Genomic DNA, 19,601 nt, shown 5'->3' on the forward strand with positions numbered 1-19,601 from the left:
AATTTTGGATTGTCGGCGATAATGTCGAGCTTACTAAAAAAAGTGGTGGTGGTGGTGGTGGCTCCAATGGGAAGGGGAAGGCGAAGTGAGGGAACGAGTAGAACGATATATAAAAATAGTTGTTTAGTAAAAGGTAATTTGTTTTTTTCCCTTTATTAATTGTCCTTTCCCTCCTTTCCAATTTCATCATGGCCTAAATTCATACTCTGCCCGTCCCATAATAGTGCTCACATTACTTTTCTGGTGTCCCATTATAGTGCTTACATTCCTTTTCTGGTGTCCCAAAATATTGTGCTTGTTTTTCTTTTCATTAATTTGCTTGGACTAAATTATTTTCAATTCTACACAAACTTTCCAAATATGTGTCCCTATTTTGGGGGTGTTTGGTATGAATACCGTAAACGGAATGGAAAGGATTTTGATAAGGAGGGGAAAGGGTAATAATAAGTGTTACCCTTATTAGTTGTTTGGTATCCTAATGGAATAGAAACAAATATAACCCACTCCCTTTCCTCTTGTTTGAGGTGTGAAACGTTATCTGTTTCCTTGGGTTTTTGAGTGGAAACAACTTGGGGGATGTGTTTCCCTCAAGTAACAGTAATTGTTACTTTACACACTAACCAAACAAGTAGAAACGGATTTTGTTATTTGATTCCGTTTCTTTTTGTGAAAAAACATGATATCAAACACCCCCTTAGTGTTTTACACCATTCCAAGAAACATTCATTGATTTTTGATTTTTTAAAAGAAAAATAAAAAGCTAGTTCCAACTTCCAAGACAAAAGTACCAAATAAACACTTTCTTAAATTATCTTTTTGAAAAATCCTACTACTCATTCTCTTCCCTTTGATTCTCGTGAAAAATGAAAAGTGAACACTATATTATGAAACGAAGAGAGTATTTTTTCATCCCTTCAAGAAAGAATATTCATATTTTTTTTTGCCTAACCTCGTTTCATTAAGTTGTACCAGAGTACCAGTAGGCCAGTCCTCCAGCTAACATTCAACACTGTTCAATTTTCCAGGGTTCCAGAAAAACCAACTTACCTCTATAAACTAAGACCAATAATTACCCATTTCTAAATATAATTAAAATATATACCCATTTCTAGATTTCCCCACCTTCAAATTTCTTACCTTTCATTCTTTGCAACTTTGAATATTGTTGTTGTCCTTTGAATTTCCAGAATCAAACATTAGTCTTCCAATTTCTGGGTAATTCTGAGGTTGTTTCAAACTTCATCTTCAACAAGTTTCATCTTAAGCTTGACTTTTTTTGAAAGTATTGATTTTTCCTCATATATATTCATTAGGAAATTTCCAGGTAAAAAATTGCTTCTATAAAGACATCTCCTTTTTGTTTCTTCCTTGCCTTTTGATTCAGTATTCTTGGATTTCAATTTGTATATTTGTTCAAGTTCCAAAACCCAGATGAAATTTAGACTAGTTTGCAATTTCTGTATAGTAATTCATATAAACAGCTGAATTTAGCAGAATTTAGCAGAATCTAGCAGAATTTTGAATACCCTTTTCATGTAACACTATTAGAACTTCCAATTTGATTGAGCAAATGTCACTTGTAGTTTACCTGAGTTTGAAGTTCTAATTGATCAGTAGTATTGAAGAATGTATTTGCAACATTGAACAGATGTCACTTGCATGTTGCTTGCCTATAGTTGAATGTGTATACTGTTTAGCTTGTGCTAGGTGGGTGTGGAAAAGGTGTATATATGCTGCAGGCCATGAAAGTGAGAATTGGGGGGTTGCCACTGCTGAGGAATTTCAGCCTATATCTCGGCTTTGTAGATATATTCTAGCAGTATATGAGGATGATCTTAGAAATCCAATGTGGGCACCCCCGGGTGGATATAAAATGAATCCTGATTGGGTAGAGCTTCGAAAAGATTATGAAGAGACCGGGGGTCAGGTGACTCCTTACTTAGTATATCTCGATCATGACAATGCCGATGTAGTGCTGGTTGTTAGGGGACTAACTATGGGGAGAGAGAGTGATCGTGCCATTCTGTTCGATAATAAACTAGGGAAGGCACCATTTGATGGTGGGTATGTTCACAATGGCCTTTTAAAGGCTGCTCAGTGGGTTTTTAATATGGAGCATGAGGTCTTGAGGGGTTTGCTTGAGAAAAATCCTACTTATACATTGACGTTTGCTGGTCATTCATTGGGCGCTGGAGTAGTCTCATTGTTGACACTTGTGGCTGTGCAAAATCTGGATTTGTTGGGGAACGTTGAGAGAAAGAGGATCAGATGCTATGCAATGGCTCCCCCGAGATGTATGTCCTTAAATTTGGCTGTCCGATATGCAGATGTTGTCAATTCTGTTGTGCTTCAGGTATGACCATTATATTATATTTTGGTTTACAATCCATCTTTATTCACCTAATAAGTATCTTAAGTAAACCAATTCACTTCTTATGAAAGGATCGTCTCATAAACAGGATGATTTCTTACCCCGGACTACTGCTGATTTGGAAGATGTGTTCAAGTCACTGGTTTGGTAATGTTCTTATGCATCTTTGACTCCATCATTCAAATTAAAGCTCTTTTTGTGCAAAAAACTTCAATAAACTGGACAATTACCTTGAATACTAGGTTTCCACTCTGAGATGTACTTCATACAAACATGATAATTTAGTTTTCTTTCTCCAGAAGATTACATATTACAATCTTATGTGGTGGTCTATGATGGCAAGCTTAACTTATGTAGGAAATGCAAGTCATTTTATCCACATTTAACTGTCTAATAATATAGGCTTTAGCATATAAATATGTGATAATCAAACTAACTCATGTATTTTAACAGTTTGCCATGCTTATTGTGCGTTATGTGCTTGAAAGACACTTGCATGATGGAGGAGAAGATGATTACAGATCCAAGGAGGCTGTATGCACCAGGTCGTGTATATCACATTGTAGAGAGAAAGCCCTTTAGGTATGTTGAGATGAGGTTACTGTTTCATTCGATCTACTCATTTCTTATACTCTACTAGGCCTTAGCTGAGCTGGGTGGTGTCAAATCTTGCAAACTGTACTGAGCTATGGTCTGAAGTATCTGAATTAGCTTAATGGTGGAGGATAAATGAGAATATGGATAATGATTCCGAATCAAGATGATTAGGTGTAGGCACCTTAACTAGTCCTAAAAAATCAGAATGAATGGGTAAATAAATTTGTAATATCATTCTCCATCCTCCATATAAATGGACTGGCTACAGTTTGTAGGGATGCAAAAGGATCAAGTTGCGCTGAGCATTGGGAATTTCTTATTTGTTCATTAAATTAAAAGGCAAGTTGGAGCAATCCAAACATTAGCAGTGCTCTAACTTTCTCCGTTCCCTGTTTAATTGTAATCAAAATGTGCTGAGCTTGTTCATAAGCTTTAACTAATCATGAAATACAATTTATTCAGCAGAAACTTCTGATAAATAACGGCAAATATGTGGGAGCATGTATGTTTAGATATTCAAAATGTAGTTTGACATGTCAGATACACAGATTTTGACTGATTAATTACACGGAGAGCAGGCTTCAAGGATAACTGAGCCAAACTCTAGCTTCTATGTTCTACTTGATCACTTATTAAGCCTAAATTCATTTTTTTGTTTAATGAATATGCTTGAAAATGGGAACTTGTTCCCCTCCCTTTCTCTCTTCTCTCCATTTCCTCCTGTCCAAACAAAGTGTAAGTTCTGTGGCAGCTTAAGGAAAATGTGAGGGGAGACATTCAGAGCCCCAAATCAAAGGCTATGAATCATTCTATTGGCAAGGAACTGTTCTTTTACATAGGCTTCACAGGCTAGGTTGCCGAAGTAAATAACGTGTGTGAGATAGCTACACCCGATCTTTGGAACAGATCGGAGCTACATTCTCAGGTACAAGAGGTCATATCTTGTAAGTCAGGCCATGGTAGTTACTAGTTAGTGGATGATATGCCAAGAACACTTGTTTTTTCTTTGGTCTTATGGCTCCAGCTCCCAAACTTGCTATGAGTAGGTTCTAAAGATACTCATGGATATCATGGGAAGATCTGGTAGATCAGAGTAGGATCTTGAGTTGACCAAAGCTTATCTAATTTTTTTTTGTCTTTACAAAGGGATCAAGGGGACGCCTATGCCCATAACAGTTTTGGGGATTGTCACAGCCCATGTCCTTGAGTTCACGTAGGTAAGGTTGCAAACTTTGGCTGTGTGATATTTGTTCTTGAAGGATATGTGAAAACCAGAAATTCCTTCAGTGTCCATAATATATGGGCACATCCTGAATATTTATCTCAAAGAAGCTTAAGGGCAATGGGGACATCTCTTGGCCATGTTTTAGAGAATCTAGTTCTCCCGAACCTCAAATCAAATTCTTTTAAGTTATATCATGCAACTATGCAAGTTGATAGAGATTAGAGAATCTGCAATATATGCAAGTTTTTTGGTTTATTTACTAATATTATCTATCATAAGTGATTCAAGGGAACTTAAGGATTTGTTTTCTTGAACTTATAGTAAGTAGAAATAGCTAAGTTCAAAAGCTTTGTTCTCTTGTTCAAAGAGAACTGAAATCAAGTCCCACCAAGCCCAAAATGTGACGACAATTATCTAACGAGATTTTTTTGCAATCTTTATGTCTCCCCTGACAGAGTTCCCCTACTGTTGCAACTTGCTTCTTTTTGTAAGTATATTTACAGTTAGTATGATGGCAACCCTGAAAGATGCCCCTATAGTTTCACCCTTCTGCAGAAATGTGGTCATATTTCCGTTTGGGGGGATATATTGTTTCGTCAGCTGCTAACATCATTTATGCAGTAAACTGGTATACATACATGTAATTTTTAAATAGGGCATATGATCTATTTTTTCTGGACTTTCATGGTTGGTTGTATGGAAAGTTATGACGGTGCCTTCAAAAGTAGATCGACGTAAGTAGTGACGGCCGACGGGAAGAACAGAACTGCCTTAACTAGTCACTGACACTGTAAAAAGCTGATTTGTTTGGCTGACTGTTCAGTGAAAGACATGGAGATGTGTCCCTTTACCAACTGTGTTGTGAGATGATTATATTGATCCTCTCGTATATTTGCTTCCCCTCCCCACCCCTCAGGCCCTCACCCCCTCCCACCCCGGAAAAAAAGGAAAAAAGAAGTAAAAGCTCCATGTATACCTGATTTCTGGAATCTTTTGTTTTTGGGTTGCAGACTTCAAAGATTTCCTCCAGTTGTGAGAACAGCAGTTCCCGTCGATGAAAGATTTGAGCATATCATCCTATCCTGTAATACTATTTCTGACCATGGAATTATTTGGATTGAAAGAGAATCCCAAATCGCTCTTGATGTAAGTTCCTCAATTCTTTATTTAATTAGCTTGCTGTCAGAATTATCACAAGCAGGAATATCCTGGAATTGTGCAACATGAAACAAACTAACTTGCTTTGAATATGCTTGTATGTTGCAACTAGATTTGGAATCTTAACATATTTGCGTGGTTGGTTAAGTTTTGAAGAAAGACAAACTGTTTGACTTCTGAAATCCTGGTATGAATTGATTTGGTTTGTGTTTGGTTGGATGGAAAACATAGTCGATGGAAAATGATTTCCAAGAAAAACATGTTCCAAGGGGGAACACTTGTAATTTAGCTTTCCTTTTTTTGTCCTTACAAAGAAAGTGGAGAGGAGGAAAATTCAAATCTATATTTCCACCTTTACAAACCAAAGGAAAATGTCTTGTTTCCAACCAAACACTCTCTTTAATGTCTCAAAATGAGTTGCAAACATCTCTAATTGAATTTCTCAAGCAGAATATTTGAGTGCCTTTTTTTTTATTTATTATCAGTGGCATCATAAAAGCTAACAACTTCCATTTTCATGTGAATAGCTAACCAGTAACCATATCTCGTTTCTTATGATCATAGTTGATGATGGAGAATGATCGTGTCATGGAAATTCCACCAAACCAAAGAATGGAACGGCAAGAGAAACTTGCAAGAGAACATACACAAGAGTATAGGCAAGCCCTTCAACGGGCTGTCGCCTTGGATGTTCCAGACTCTTACCCGCCACCTTCCCCGTATGGAACCTTCAATGACCCCGAGTCAGGGGAAGGATCGAAAGTGTCGAGTGTTGAAGGATCGAAAGTGTCGAGTGTTGAAGGATCGAAAGTGTCGAGTGTTGACGGATCATTGTCATCATCCAAGAGGAGGGAGAGCTGGGGTGATTTTGTTGGGCGACTTTTTGACACTGATGAGACTGGCCATATGGTACTAAAGCAATAAATTGCATTATGCGTATTGCTAATGGTTATTCACATTCTTTGATACATAGCCCATTACCTTGTACATTAGAAATTTTTGTCCTATATTAGTTAAAAAAGGGATCATTCTTTCACCTGTTTTGTTAGTAATCTCACTTATCCACATTATCGCGTTAAGTGTCATGAAGCCAACATGTTAGGCTCTACTTTGTAAAGCAATTTTGATTAGTAAACGCAGTTCTAATAAGCAACAATCAGGTTTTATCAGTGAGATTGAGATTTTTGGGATGTGATCTTCACCTTTTTGCTTATTTTCAGAAAAAATGTAAAGTTCAGAAATAATACAAAAAGTTCAGAAATGAAAAACAAAACTTTGCGAAGTTCAGAAAATTAGTAAGAAGTAGTTCAAAAAAGTTAAAAAAAAATAGGAAAAGTTGAGAAATAATGAGAAAAGTTTAGAAAAAATGAGAAAAGTTCAGAAAAAATGAGAAAAGTTCAAAGAAACACACTTCAGTTCTCCGAAGCTTGAGCTGTTATATCATTGATGTTTACTTGTTAAAAAGGTTATCATTGCAATAATGGATAAGCAAAAATTTTAATTCTTGATGAAGTTGTCTCACCAGTTTTAGCCTTTTAGGTTTCCTCAGAGGTCATGTTCAGTTCTCACAAGTATCATTGTTGGTCATGCTGTAGTAATTCAAAGTGTATAAGATGGTTCTACTGATTTCATCTTGCACAGGAGAAATAAGTTGACGAAGAAGAAATTATGTTTATAAAAGCAACAGGTTTTAACATATACATAAGCACCTTGACACCAACCAATATATATGATTAATTTGTAGAACTCCTAATTGTCAAGCTGCAAAGCAAAATCCCTAATAAGCTAACTTATCAACCAGATTTTACACTAATGAAAAAAACATGTACATGAAGCTTGATTGACATATACACTAAGGGGATCAACCTAATCCAATTTGTACTGTACCAAAACTGCATGGACTTGCTCGCCAGCCATCTGCAGAAGAAATGGATAATTAACTTCAATTACATCTGGGACTGGGGGTCAAGAACTGCTTCTCCTGCAACAAGTTCATGTTACACAATATTAGATTTTGGCATTGATTAAAGAAGATGATAACAAATTATATCTGTAATTTAAGAGCTGCAACATGGAGGAATGCCCATGAATTCAGAAAACCCATGTTATAAGTGGAAGATAAATTAGTTGGGCGCAAGTGGCAAGGAGAGAGAAAGAAAGAAACAAAAGGGTGAAACAAGTAATGTTGCACCTACTTTCAAACATCCGGAAAAAGGTAGTGTTGCAAGTATTCAGAACAAACAGAGGAAGTATATTCCATATAAAGCTTCATTTGGTTATTTTTTGTGAAAGCCAACCACACAATTTCTTTTGTTTTTCCAAAACGAAAATGCGTCGGAACATAGTAATTTTCGAATAGATAGAAATGGCTATATTGACGACCATGCATTATAAAAAACTTAAAATTAGCACCTAAACATGTTGAGATATCAATGACAGGAGAGAAAGAGAGAAGCACGCAAACAGTAGTCTCATACTCTCACCATGCATCTTCTTGACAAATCTTTCAAATTCCACAAGATTGTGTCTTTCCATGAGTTGGAGACTAAGCCTATGGTATGTAAATGATAGCAAGTGTCGTCCATCGGGATCATTAAAGGGCTTTGCATTTTCAAGTATTTTGTTATATACTTCTCTACTATGGCAAGGAACAGAGTTTTCACTGGCAACTGGAATGCAAACATCCCATGCAGCATTCAGCACCTGCCAAAGAGAAGAAAAAAACTTTAGTTTGTCTTGCGGATACAAGTGAAAGCCTTCTTTTTACAGAAAACAGATGTTTGAATTTGTTGGTCCGGGAAAGAACACTGCAAAGATGATACTATCTGGTGCTTACTTGCCAAGCCAGTCCTTCAGGATCTGCTAGTGCTTCAGGAGAAACCTCAAGCTGATCCAACATGCCCACTTCTGCAGTTGTGAAGTTCAAAGCAGCTCCATTCTTCTTTAACATGGACATCACCACAGCATAACCATCACGATTGCATGGGTTGCAGAACCCAGCCGTTATTTCAGCTGCATGACTAGCAGTCTTATACCACCAATGTACTCCTGATAGCTGCTTAGAGATTAATTTGAGTTCAAACATCAGTATATATAACAAAACGTTCTGGAGGGGACATTCTAAATTAAGATCAGAGTCATTATTCAAGCAAATGTTTCCTGACTCTGCATCAAAATCTGTTGTCCCCCTTTTTCATAACTTAATCATCAACGTCTGAAATCAAACCCTCTAACTACAACCAGCAAAGACGATTATTAATCTCATACCACGTCGTCTCAACCAGCAAAGACAGATTAATGATTAATAATTTTGAAAAATAATCTTTGCATGGTATGAGATGGTTAGGAAACAGCAGTATCTCCATGATTAAGATCTCAAACTCAATTGTTATAAAAGGCTTCTTTTTTATAAGGGTAGGGAAGAATGTATTGTCAAGCCTTCACCTATCCATCTTATTCTAGGTCTGTATTCAATGAGCCCACACCATCACCAAATTGATTGAAGGAATTGTCCAAATACATTGTGGTAGGCTAAGGAAACAAACCCAGAAAAACTTAATGGGAAGTCATAGTGGTAGGTTGCTCTTTCAAGCGCAACACCTATGGCATAACGTGTAAGCACAGTAACAGTCTTAAGCAAAATGAGAGGCATAGGAAAGTTATTTGACAAGAATCCTCTTCTCCTCATTAGATGCATGGTGGGTAGTAATAAACTCCATAGCTTTTAGGATGTGGAGAGGGAAGAGGGGGAGGGGGGTGGGGAGGGGTTCAAACCAAGAGAAAAACTGAAGAGGCCCACAAATGGTCCGACCACAATTACAGAAAATGCAGATGATAATGATGCAATTGGCAAGGTCAACCCACCTTTGCAGCAATGCAGGTTCCCTCAAAAACTAACTTGGCCAAAGAAAGTATTCGGTCACCATGGTCAACTAAGACTTGCGAATACCAGTTAAGAAAAAACCTGCCATAATAGCCATCATATTCACCTCCATCACAAAAAAATCCAGTCTCATGGGGCTGCGAGTTGTAGAAACCTGCATTATTAGGCCCTTTAGCCCAAAAAGCATGTCCTCTTGCTTCAGCAGCCTTCCGTAAGCTTTTCAACATATACTGATCATAACACTGCCAAACAGGAGAAAACGATGAAATTGTATGCATCCACAAGACATGATGCTATACACAATGTCTAGGGGTTGTATTGGCAATGGATTATATCGATATAGCAGCAAGCAATAACTCTGATACCAAATGTAGGAGTTACTCCCTCCGTCCCAGAATACTCTTTACACTTTGCTTGTTTATCTTTTCCAGAATATTTTTTACACTTCTATTTTGGGATATGACCCACTATTACTTTAATCATTCTATCTTTTAAGTATTGGCCTACACTCTCTCTCCTCCAAATAAAATAATACAACTCTTATTACCTATCAACTCTAACCTTGGCTCACATTCTCTCTCCTTAAAATAATACTACTTTTACTAACTCCTATCACACCTACTTTTCAGTAAGATAACAATTGATAACCAAAACAACTTATCATATAAAACTACGTGACTTGATAAGTGTCAAGAGTATTTTGGGACGGTGGAGGTAACAATTTATAAATTGCTATCTCAAATAATTATAAGAATTATATTAAGGAGAAACTGACATGGGCTACAACCCAATAATATACTTCTATTATATATATATCTTTCAAATATAAAACTTCTTCCACTTATACCTATCCTTTCTTTCTACCTCATTATTATAATGAAATAATAATTCTACATATATATAACTTATGGTTTACTAAACAAATAAAAGATTAAACTAATTCTCATTTTAAACCATTATCTAATTTAAACAAAAGTTATTAAAAGTAAACTAATTACAGTAATGCTAAATTAAAGCTTGATTTTCATCACACTCCCCCAAACTTTAATTATCATTCCAAGCATTTCCCTTAATCTTCTGAAAGTATCATAAGACAATGGCTTCGTAAACATATCCACAATTTGCTCTTTGGTATTACAATACTCGAGAACAATCATGGCTTGCTTTACTTGGTCTCGAATAAAATGAAACCTCGTATCTATATGCCTGCTTCTTCCATGTTGTACCGGATTTTTAGCAAGTTTTATAGTTGATACGTTATCGACATATATTTTAATCGGCCCATCTTGAATATGATCAAGTTCCTGCAAGAGATTTCTTAACCATATTGCTTCACATACAGCAGATGAAGCTGCTATGTATTCTGCTTCACAACTAGACAATGCTACAACGGATTGTTTTTTTAGAACACCACGTAAAAGCAGTTAAACCTGAATAAAATGCATATCCTGTTGTGCTGCTCCTCTCATCTTGGTCTCCAGACCAATCACTATCAGAATATCCGAACAGTTTTGCTTCATCTCCATAATGATAAATTATTCCAAAATCTAATGTACCTTTAATATACCTCATTATTTTTTTCGCAGTTTACCAATGAGATTCTTTAGGGTTCTCCATATATGTGCTCACAAGCCCAACTCCATATATAATGTCGGTCTGATTATGGTTAAATATCTTAGACTTCCGACTAAACTCTTGTACAAAGTTGGATCAATCAATTTCCCTTCTCCAACCTTTGTCATCTTAGGTTCAACTGCTTTTATGTGGTGTTCTAAAAAACAATCCGTTGTAGGATTGTCAAGTTGTGAAGCAGAGTACATAGCAGCTTCATCTGCTATATGTGAAGCAATATGGTTAAGAAATCTCTTGCAGGAACTTGATCATATTCAAGATGGACCGATTAAAATATATGTCGATAACGTGTCAACTATAAAACTTGCTAAAAATCCTGTACATGGAAGAAGCAAGCATATAGATACGAGGTTACCAAGTAAAGCAAGGCATGATCGTCCTCGAGTATTGTAATACCAAAGAGCAAATTGCGAATATTTTTACGAAGCCATTGTGTCATGATACTTTCAGAATATTAAAGGAAATGCTTGGAATGACAATTAAAGTTTGAGGGAGTCGTTGAAAATCAAATTTTAATTTAGCATTACTATAACTAATTTACTTTTAATAACTTTTGTTTAAATTAGATAATGGTTTAAAATGAGAATTAGTTTAATCCTTTATTTGTTTAGTAAACCATAAGTTATATATATGTAGAATTATTACTTCATTGTAATAAGGAGGTAGAAGAAAAGAAAAAATAAGAGAGAAAGAAAGAAAAGAGAGATATAAGTGGAAGAAGTTTTATATTTGAAAGATATATACAAGAGAAGTATATTCTTGGGTTGTAACCCATATCAGTTTCTCCTTAATATGATTCTTATAATTTTTTGAGTTAGCAATTTATAAATTGTAACTCCTACAGTAAAGATAAAAGACTACAATCCATGAAACATGGAATGCACAAGCAAATAGACACAAGAATTAATATGCACGCAAGAACAAAACTGGGAAGATAGTCCACAAGATTGAAAAGTTGTTTGACAAGAACTTTTAAAATAAACAATAATCCATGAAACATATTGTCTCAGAAAATATAAGCATAAGTATAATTATGCACCTAAGAACAAAACTTAGCAAGACATTTAGAAGATTAAAAGAGTTATTTGAGAATAACCTGAAATTCTCCGAGGCCGGGGTATCTCCAACCATGCTTAACTGGGAAAGAAGGGTACCTCAAATCGCCACATGGACCAAGTCCAACTTCAACCATGGAAATAATACCATCTTCAAAGAACTCACCAAACTCTATCCGGAAGCTTCGCATGAAATCAAAATATACCTGAATCATTTTAAGAGATGAAGTATGACTTGTACCTATATTACATCATGTCTTTATGGCTACATTATTCGACACAGTTGTTTGGATTTTGTCAAGAAGGTGGCATAACATAGTGAACCAGTTCTAAATTTTATCTTTTGGCAAACAGGACACACAGAGGGGGGTTGTGAGTGGAGAAGACTGAAGAGTCCATAGAGAGGGGAGATATAAAAAGCATCATATCAGAAAATCAACATGATAGCTCATTAAGAGGTTCCCAAGCTTGCAAACAGAGAAAGTCAGAAAAGTAAGCTAGCGTACGAAATAGAACCCAGGTAGTTGAATCAAAATATTATACCTCATAAGCAGTTCGACCTTTTAGCACTCGCTCCTTATCGATTCCCCATGAAAGGCATTCAGGATTTCGTCGTCCCTCTTTGTCTGTGAAATATATATCAGGGTTACTACGACCGATCTCTGCCACCCAGAGGGGCAAAGGTATACAGACGTCATCGCAAAAGTTGCCTCCACATTCATGAAATGACATCATAACCTGTGCAAGTCAAAACACATTTCCAATCTCAATAGGTCATAGCCGTCATATTATAGCTAGCCAGCAGGCATCTACAGAAACCAATTTCATTGACTATTCACAGATTTATTCATAATTCATGCGCAGAACATGTTTCTGGTTAATTGTATGTTATTGGACTTCGATAGAACATGTTAACTACTTGACAATATCTATATAGTTTTTCACCAATCACCTTCATAGTTCTATCAGTGCTACCACTATCCAGGGCTTATAATCAGCTCCATCAACATATTCATCAAGAACATCATGTCACAGCAGAAGGTGTGCTCTGTCACAAGCTCAAAAGCTATTCCTAGACACTGATCACTATGATTCAGCCAGTCGTCTAGGTCAACCCTACCCGGAAACATGGTAGTGGTTTTCCTACAGCAGCTTATCTTAATTTAAGGGTAAGGTCTCAGAAAAACGGAAATGTCAGAAGTAAATATCTTCGATGGCTAGAAACCTTATACTCTAGGCTGAAGGCCTAAAGGTATACCTCCCCATTTACAAACTCCTCTCATAAGACACAGGAAATTAGGAAAATAAATAGATCAGGATGCCAGAAAGGCAGGATTAAAAGTACTCCATCCATTCTCTTGAGTTCCACCAAATCACTGTAGGTACAAAACCCACGGATAAGATGAATGAGGGACCACCCATGTGGCGCATTTCCAATTTTCGGAGGAGAAAGAGTGAATTGTCTAAGAAATAGGTAAACAAATTGATGGGTTGAAACTTAAAATGTACCCCCTTGGCTAAGGAAGGGCATAAAAGGAAAATAACTTTATCTTAAAAAGAACAAAAAGAAAGTGAGACCAGTTGGTAAAACTTGAAAGAACAAATGAACAGAAATTGGGTAGAACTCGAGAGAAAGGAAAAAGTAGTAAATTTGAAGTTCAAACTAAATTCCTAGAAGCTATAATGCTCAGAGTCGGATACAAGTGTCACACCCATCTATGGATCCAAGAGTATGACTTGAAAATTCTTAATTTAAAGATGCTAGAATATGGTACGAGTTCTAGAGTTATAATATGGAAACATAAACACATTGTAATTTTTCTATATTTTAAAAGTATAAATTAGGGAAGTAGAGATTTTTCCCTATTTGATATACTTAAGTGTTTAAATGTCTATAGCCACTTGAAGTGTAAGCATCTAACATGGATACTTGAGTTAAAACGAAGTGTACCATCAACATATCCCACAAGACGTCACGGATGGTTTACGAGTCAGACATATATTGACAAGAATGAAAACATTGCAAATCAGAGTGTCTTCTTAAAACATGAAGAGCCATTTGTTTGACTCATCTATGGTCTAGCAGTGAACAGATGCTCACAATTCAGTCCAAGGATTCGAGCATGAACCTATCAACTTGTCCGTTCCATATGATAAAGTTTTACACACACACACAAAAAAAAAAAAAAATTGAAGAACAGTAACTAAATATTTCTCTAGCATATAAGTCTCAAATTCCCAAGACATGCAAGTGAATCAATGAAAAACAGTAAAACAGAAACATATGCAAGTACACAACCTTTTAGGCTATCAGCCTAAACTTACCTGCAACTTAAGTTTAAGATCTCTTACAATTTGGAAGAGTCTTTTGTAACCAATCCAATTATACTCCTGCGGAGCATGAGCTTCCACTATCCCCCACCAACAGTCAACCATAACACCGTCTACATTAATTGATTTCAAGATCCTCAGCTGCTTCAACAGCCCAGCAGGGTTAGTAAGCTCACATTTCATATTGATGACTCCCAACTGCAACCAATTATCAAAGACACCACTTAGGAACATAAGCATCTAAGAGAACTCAAAGTCTCATAAACTAGAGCTTGCTCATTAACCTGAGGGTCACCAGTCAACAGTTGAGTAAAATCTAGGGCAAAAGTTTGCCAAATTTGAAGATACCACCCACCAGGAACCTGGTTTCAAAAGAAACAAAAAGAAAGGCTACTAACTTACTGGTAGCATCACATAAACTGGAATATATGGAGTGCCAGCAAAGTCATGCTCATGAAGCCTTGAGGGGAGTGCAACGACCTATTGTTTATACAGAGGACAAGAGGATCATCATTATATGCAGTACAAAGCAAGAAAGTTGACATAAACAAGTATATTAGCCAGCATTGTTAATGAATAAACTAATAAACATCTAGTGCCAAGTAGATCAGCCATGTTAATCAATAAGAACTTGTGCTAGTGCCTAGTAGATCAAATATATCAGCTAGCTTTGTATGAATTTCCAAGTAAAACAGCAAATTGCTTTCTTGAAACCACAAACTATACTCAAAGAAGTGCTGAATATATTATCTTCATATACCCACATTATTATAATAATATACATCTAAAGTGACCAGTATTTAGTATGCTCAATTTAGTTAAACCATCATAAAAGAGACAGAAAGAGACCTCTGTTATCCATTAAGCAAGCAATTGCTCATAACCAGGCATTAGAAAGAGGTATGGATGAAAAAGTGGATGGAATCATGCTTTTCTTTTTTCTTTTTAATAAAAGGGGATTGGGGAATTCAAAAGAATGGGATTATGCACCTGTTTGTTACCCATGGCATCCACGGAGCTACCAATAAGAGGATGATTATCTGTTCCTTCTCCCCTACTACCTACTGTAGAGGACGCATGGGAATGCGAACTGGAAGATACATCATAAGGGGATGCAGTGGGCACAAAAACACCTTTTATTTGACATGTATTATATTCCACTGAGTTTTGATAGCCAGGGCATACGCCTTTGAAGGTAGCAGACTGAGTCTGTTGGGGCACCATTTGCGAAGAAGCTGGAGAGGACATGGCCGCTGGCACTGAAGGATTACCAGAAGGCCTTGAACCCTAGTAAAATTAGAAAAAAGTATCATTTCTTTCTAATATACACAAGAAAGAAAGAAAATATAGGAGAGCACTTGGTCAATAAATATGAATTAAAAAAAAGGCTACACAGCCAAAAGTTAACCGGAAAAAAAAGATACAGCCAATCCATGAATAATTTGGAAACATTACTGAATAATCACTACGGGAAGACACCTAAGACGTGCATGTAACAACTACAAGTATAAATCTCATTCCTATAAGAAAGACAACACCATGCCAAGTCCTAAAAAAACCAGACGTTTTGTCCGATAATCATCGTCACTTTCCCTTTAAGGCTATATAATCTTAGGCACATTGAAGGGCCTAATCTAACAACATACAACAGCAAGACGACAAAGAAAGGTGTAAATAGAATGTTTCAGAGAAGACTAACTTAACTTTGCGGAGGACAAAGTAAAAGGGATAAAATGAGGAAAGCCAAACAAAAAGTTGCACCACTTTTAGATTCTTCAGACCCTTCAGCTTTTATAACATGGCATTAACAGGACCAGAGAAGGTCATAGTAATCACATATTCCATGTCCTTTGGGACAGGAAAGCCAAGTGTAACCTATGACTCAGTAACATTGGCACAAAGAGAGCCTAAAGGAGGCTGCTTATTCAAATTTCAAGGGCAAGTGTGCCTACAGTCATCAAATCAAGACTGCACCTATGTGATGGCTCCTCTGTTTGCACAATTGCTATAAAAACAAGGGATCACCAACCATGTAAATCAATAAAGTGTCGAAGTATCAGATCATGTGCTTCAGACAATTTTTTTTTTCAAATCAGAATACTCTAGTAAATTTATAAAGACAATATAATACAATTTGGATTATGAAGCTCCAATCTACCTTGGTATAATCGAATAAGAAAGCATCATATCAAGCCATCTTAAAATAATAATTGAAAAAGAGAACCTTAACTTCATGTCTGTTAAGCTTCTTATTTTAAGTGGTATTGCTTGGTTATAGCTTAATAACATCACTTATCCCTAGAAAAAAGAGAAGCTTAAATCTGCTGTTAATGTATATTATTAGACAATAGTTTGATTGAGCTTTTTCCCACAAAGAAACAGCTATGCAGACATATCTCTAGCAGCCAAATTGGGTGACGGCAATCCATAGCTCTAGAGACATCAAGTTTTCATCCAAGTTTTACTCTTCCTTCCTCTATTACTCTTATTTTACACATCTCATCACAATCGCAAGGGTTCAAATCCTTAGGAAGCCTTCACCTATATGTATGAAGCATCTTCAGCACTTCTCCTCATATTTTCCTTGTAGAGGTTGTCCCACATCTCTTGCAGGGAGCGTACTCTTTACCTTAAAATCAGGGTTGATCATGTCTGATAAATTCAGATAAGTTTAGGTGAAGAGAAAAGAGCAGAATACACCAACAACTAAGTTGCAATGATTTTCGGCACCAAACTGCATTCATCAAAAAAATATCATAGCTTTCTTTCTTTTCTCCTGCTTTCAATTATCTCCATCCGTTAAGCAAAGTAATTCTAATTCTAAAAACCTGCAAATGAAGTCTCCAACTTCATACATTGTTTGCCAGTGCTTTGTGAAAACAATTCAGATACTAGTATACTACTTAAAATCCGGAAACTCAAATGTGTAGTGATCATTACTCTCCTATGACTCACAACAGGTCAGGCACAATACATCCATATGAAATATGCTAAATTGCCACAAAGGCACAAACTAAGAACAAGTCAATATTAAGAACTATGCATCTATGTACAACATGTATAAAAAGATCTTCAAAAAGTAAATTTATAACAAAACTAGCAGGTACCTGAGATCTTGAAGGAAATGTAGTACCATCTGGAAGCACGACCCAGCCAGCTTCTCTTGCTAAAGCTGCAATTACATCATTTATATCAGCTCTGACCCTGAGATTGTATTTTCCATGGCGTCGAAGCCCAGCCAAAATCCTTGCAGTGATGGCTCTCCTATGCCGTTCCCGTAGCTTTGTTCTCTCCTTCTCCTCTAATGGCCTCGACCTTCTAGCAGCTCCTCCCTGACTGGTTGTCTGTTCTTGAATTTCGGTGTGATACTGAAATTGATTGTTGTTGTTGCTCGTAGAAATTCCTCCAACCATATTGACCATCATGGAAGCTGCCATGTTTCTACCTTCATCGTCATCATCTTCTTCCTTTGCATCCATGTCCATCTCTTCCTCTTCATCATCTTCGCTAGTTCCAGTAGTATGCATACTCGTTGCCACATTCATTTTTTAATAACTAAATACTACAAAAGTAAGTAGAGAGTGTTTCCTTTTCAATGAATACTTGCATGAAACAGCCAGCCATGCTAATAAAATGTCGATTTCTATTTAAACCCAGCATTGCAATGTGAGTTTGAATAGCACCGGCTCAAGGATCTTGATAGAAAAAGGTCCACTTTCCAATGCAACCTACAAATTAAACATACAGAGCTATAACTTCTTGCACTGCACTCGCTCAAGGCTCCGAGAAGAGAAAGTCCCGCCTTCTATGCAAGTTACCAACGAAGCAAACAGAGCAGCCCGTACTTCAAAGAGTTGCCGCAAAATTCAAAAAAATGGGACCTTTTATTTTCTTGGGGCTGAGCTTTAAATAACTATTATGATTATTATGTATATAATGCCACCCAAAATTTACAGAAACTTGTAACTGCAATGTTTAGTGAACCCAAATTACTCAATAATGATTTAGCTCAAATTAACAATAGATATAACAGAGTGACAATAGTGACAACAAACATTACATAACCAGTTCATATTAATGAAGTATTCGTTATGTCTTGTCAACAAACCTAATAGATGTTTTAAGACATCCAACCATACTGAACATTCAAAGGAATGTACCACATCAAAGTTTCCTCAAATTAACTAGTATATTTTGAGAGTAACGTCCTGTTCTTTTGGACTTATTTTCAGTTCACTTACTCTCTGCATTTCAGTTTCTTTCAGTTCAGTTTCTCTCGGTCCAAAAGAACGGAGCCTAATTAGTTTGCCGAGCTCAATTTAGCCCAATATTAGCGAACACGGGAGAAGCCAGGAATCAAAAGTTAACGGGGTCAAGAATATTTTTAACAAATTTATAATAAAAAATTACCTTTACAATTCCCACTCTACTACTCAAATTAGAGTATTTATATATAATAGCCAATTTAATAAATTGTATCTCAAGAAGCTACAGGCACCTGCCAGCCCCCTTGTAGCTTCACCCCTGTTAGCGAATCCGAAGAAATGTACTTCCTCTCTGTTAAACTCATGCACCACATCCAAGTTTCCTCCCATCAACACCAGAGTAGTTTGTTCTGATAGCAATCAGTTTGTCAAGCTAAATTCAGCTCCACTACTATTTTATTATCTTTTCTGAAAAATCTAGGTATATCATAGTTAAAAGTTAAAATTTTGCAATAATTTATCACATTATAACTCCATACACAGTTTAAAAATTAAACAGTTAAAAAAAGTTGAAAATCTTTAATCATAAATGTTAATATATACAGCTAATTATTTTGAACCAAAGGTTGATTTTTTTTTTTTTTTTTTTTGGGGGGGGATAATTAAATATCAGCAAGTAATTTTCTCGCCAAATTCATATAGAATTTCACAATCAATTATACTATAAGCACAAATTCAATTCAGAACCCTAAAAAAAATAGCAGAAAAAGGGAAAATTGAAGAGAGAGAAGGACAAACCGGTGAATCGACGTCGTTTTATGACATGAACGATGTAAGAAGAATCGTCGGAGAGAATAATTTGGGAATTTTGGGAATATTCCGGCGAAATTCCGGCGAGATGAGAGAGAAAAAAGTAGTTGTAGAGTGAAACGTGCGAGCATGTGAAGGAGGAAAGGGTTTGCACGCGTGTGAGAGTGTGAGGCGTGTTAAGGAGGAATATTATCACGGGTGGCTTTTCTTTCGCACATGGGAAGGGCCACACCCGTGCCCCATACAACCAACGGACCATATCAAACGTGCCATGTCAACAACAAAATCAACGATTTTTTTTCGGGTTTTAAATTTGCGGTAAAGACAGAACATG

At 36.4% G+C, this 19,601-nt stretch overlaps 2 protein-coding genes across 5 annotated transcripts; one reads left to right on the forward strand and one right to left on the reverse strand.

Moving 5' to 3' along the window:
- Positions 1-997: 997 nt before the first annotated feature.
- LOC104887505 (hypothetical protein) lies at positions 998-6,524 on the forward strand. Of its 2 annotated transcripts, none has more exons than XM_010672164.4 (5): positions 998-2,353; positions 2,443-2,518; positions 2,860-2,953; positions 5,204-5,339; positions 5,916-6,524. In XM_010672164.4, the coding sequence occupies exons 1-5, from the start codon at positions 1,649-1,651 to the stop codon at positions 6,273-6,275; spliced, it is 1,371 nt and encodes a 456-aa protein (XP_010670466.2). In that variant the 5' UTR covers positions 998-1,648; the 3' UTR covers positions 6,276-6,524. The 2 variants fall into 2 exon arrangements, with proteins under 2 accessions (XP_010670466.2, XP_010670458.2); XM_010672156.4 differs by having other exon boundaries at positions 1,002-2,353; positions 2,460-2,518; positions 2,825-2,953.
- Positions 6,525-7,002: 478 nt separating this feature from the next.
- LOC104887495 (beta-amylase 7) lies at positions 7,003-19,481 on the reverse strand. 3 transcript variants are annotated; one of them, XM_010672134.4, is made up of 11 exons: positions 19,256-19,474; positions 17,360-17,980; positions 15,243-15,539; positions 14,655-14,732; positions 14,247-14,450; positions 12,465-12,659; positions 11,963-12,127; positions 9,216-9,476; positions 8,188-8,406; positions 7,835-8,054; positions 7,003-7,332 (listed from the first exon to the last, which is right to left on the reverse strand). In XM_010672134.4, the coding sequence occupies exons 2-11, from the start codon at positions 17,795-17,797 to the stop codon at positions 7,298-7,300; spliced, it is 2,112 nt and encodes a 703-aa protein (XP_010670436.2). In that variant the 5' UTR covers positions 17,798-17,980; positions 19,256-19,474; the 3' UTR covers positions 7,003-7,297. The 3 variants fall into 3 exon arrangements, with proteins under 3 accessions (XP_010670436.2, XP_048494389.1, XP_010670445.2); XM_048638432.2 differs by lacking the exon at positions 19,256-19,474 and adding an exon at positions 16,205-16,257 and having other exon boundaries at positions 17,360-17,494; XM_010672143.4 differs by lacking the exon at positions 9,216-9,476 and having other exon boundaries at positions 19,256-19,481.
- Between the last annotated feature and the right edge of the window lie 120 nt (positions 19,482-19,601).

Source organism: Beta vulgaris, chromosome 1, assembly GCF_026745355.1.
Source record: "Beta vulgaris subsp. vulgaris cultivar EL10 chromosome 1, EL10.2, whole genome shotgun sequence".
In the NCBI taxonomy this organism is placed as follows: domain Eukaryota; kingdom Viridiplantae; phylum Streptophyta; class Magnoliopsida; order Caryophyllales; family Amaranthaceae; genus Beta; species Beta vulgaris.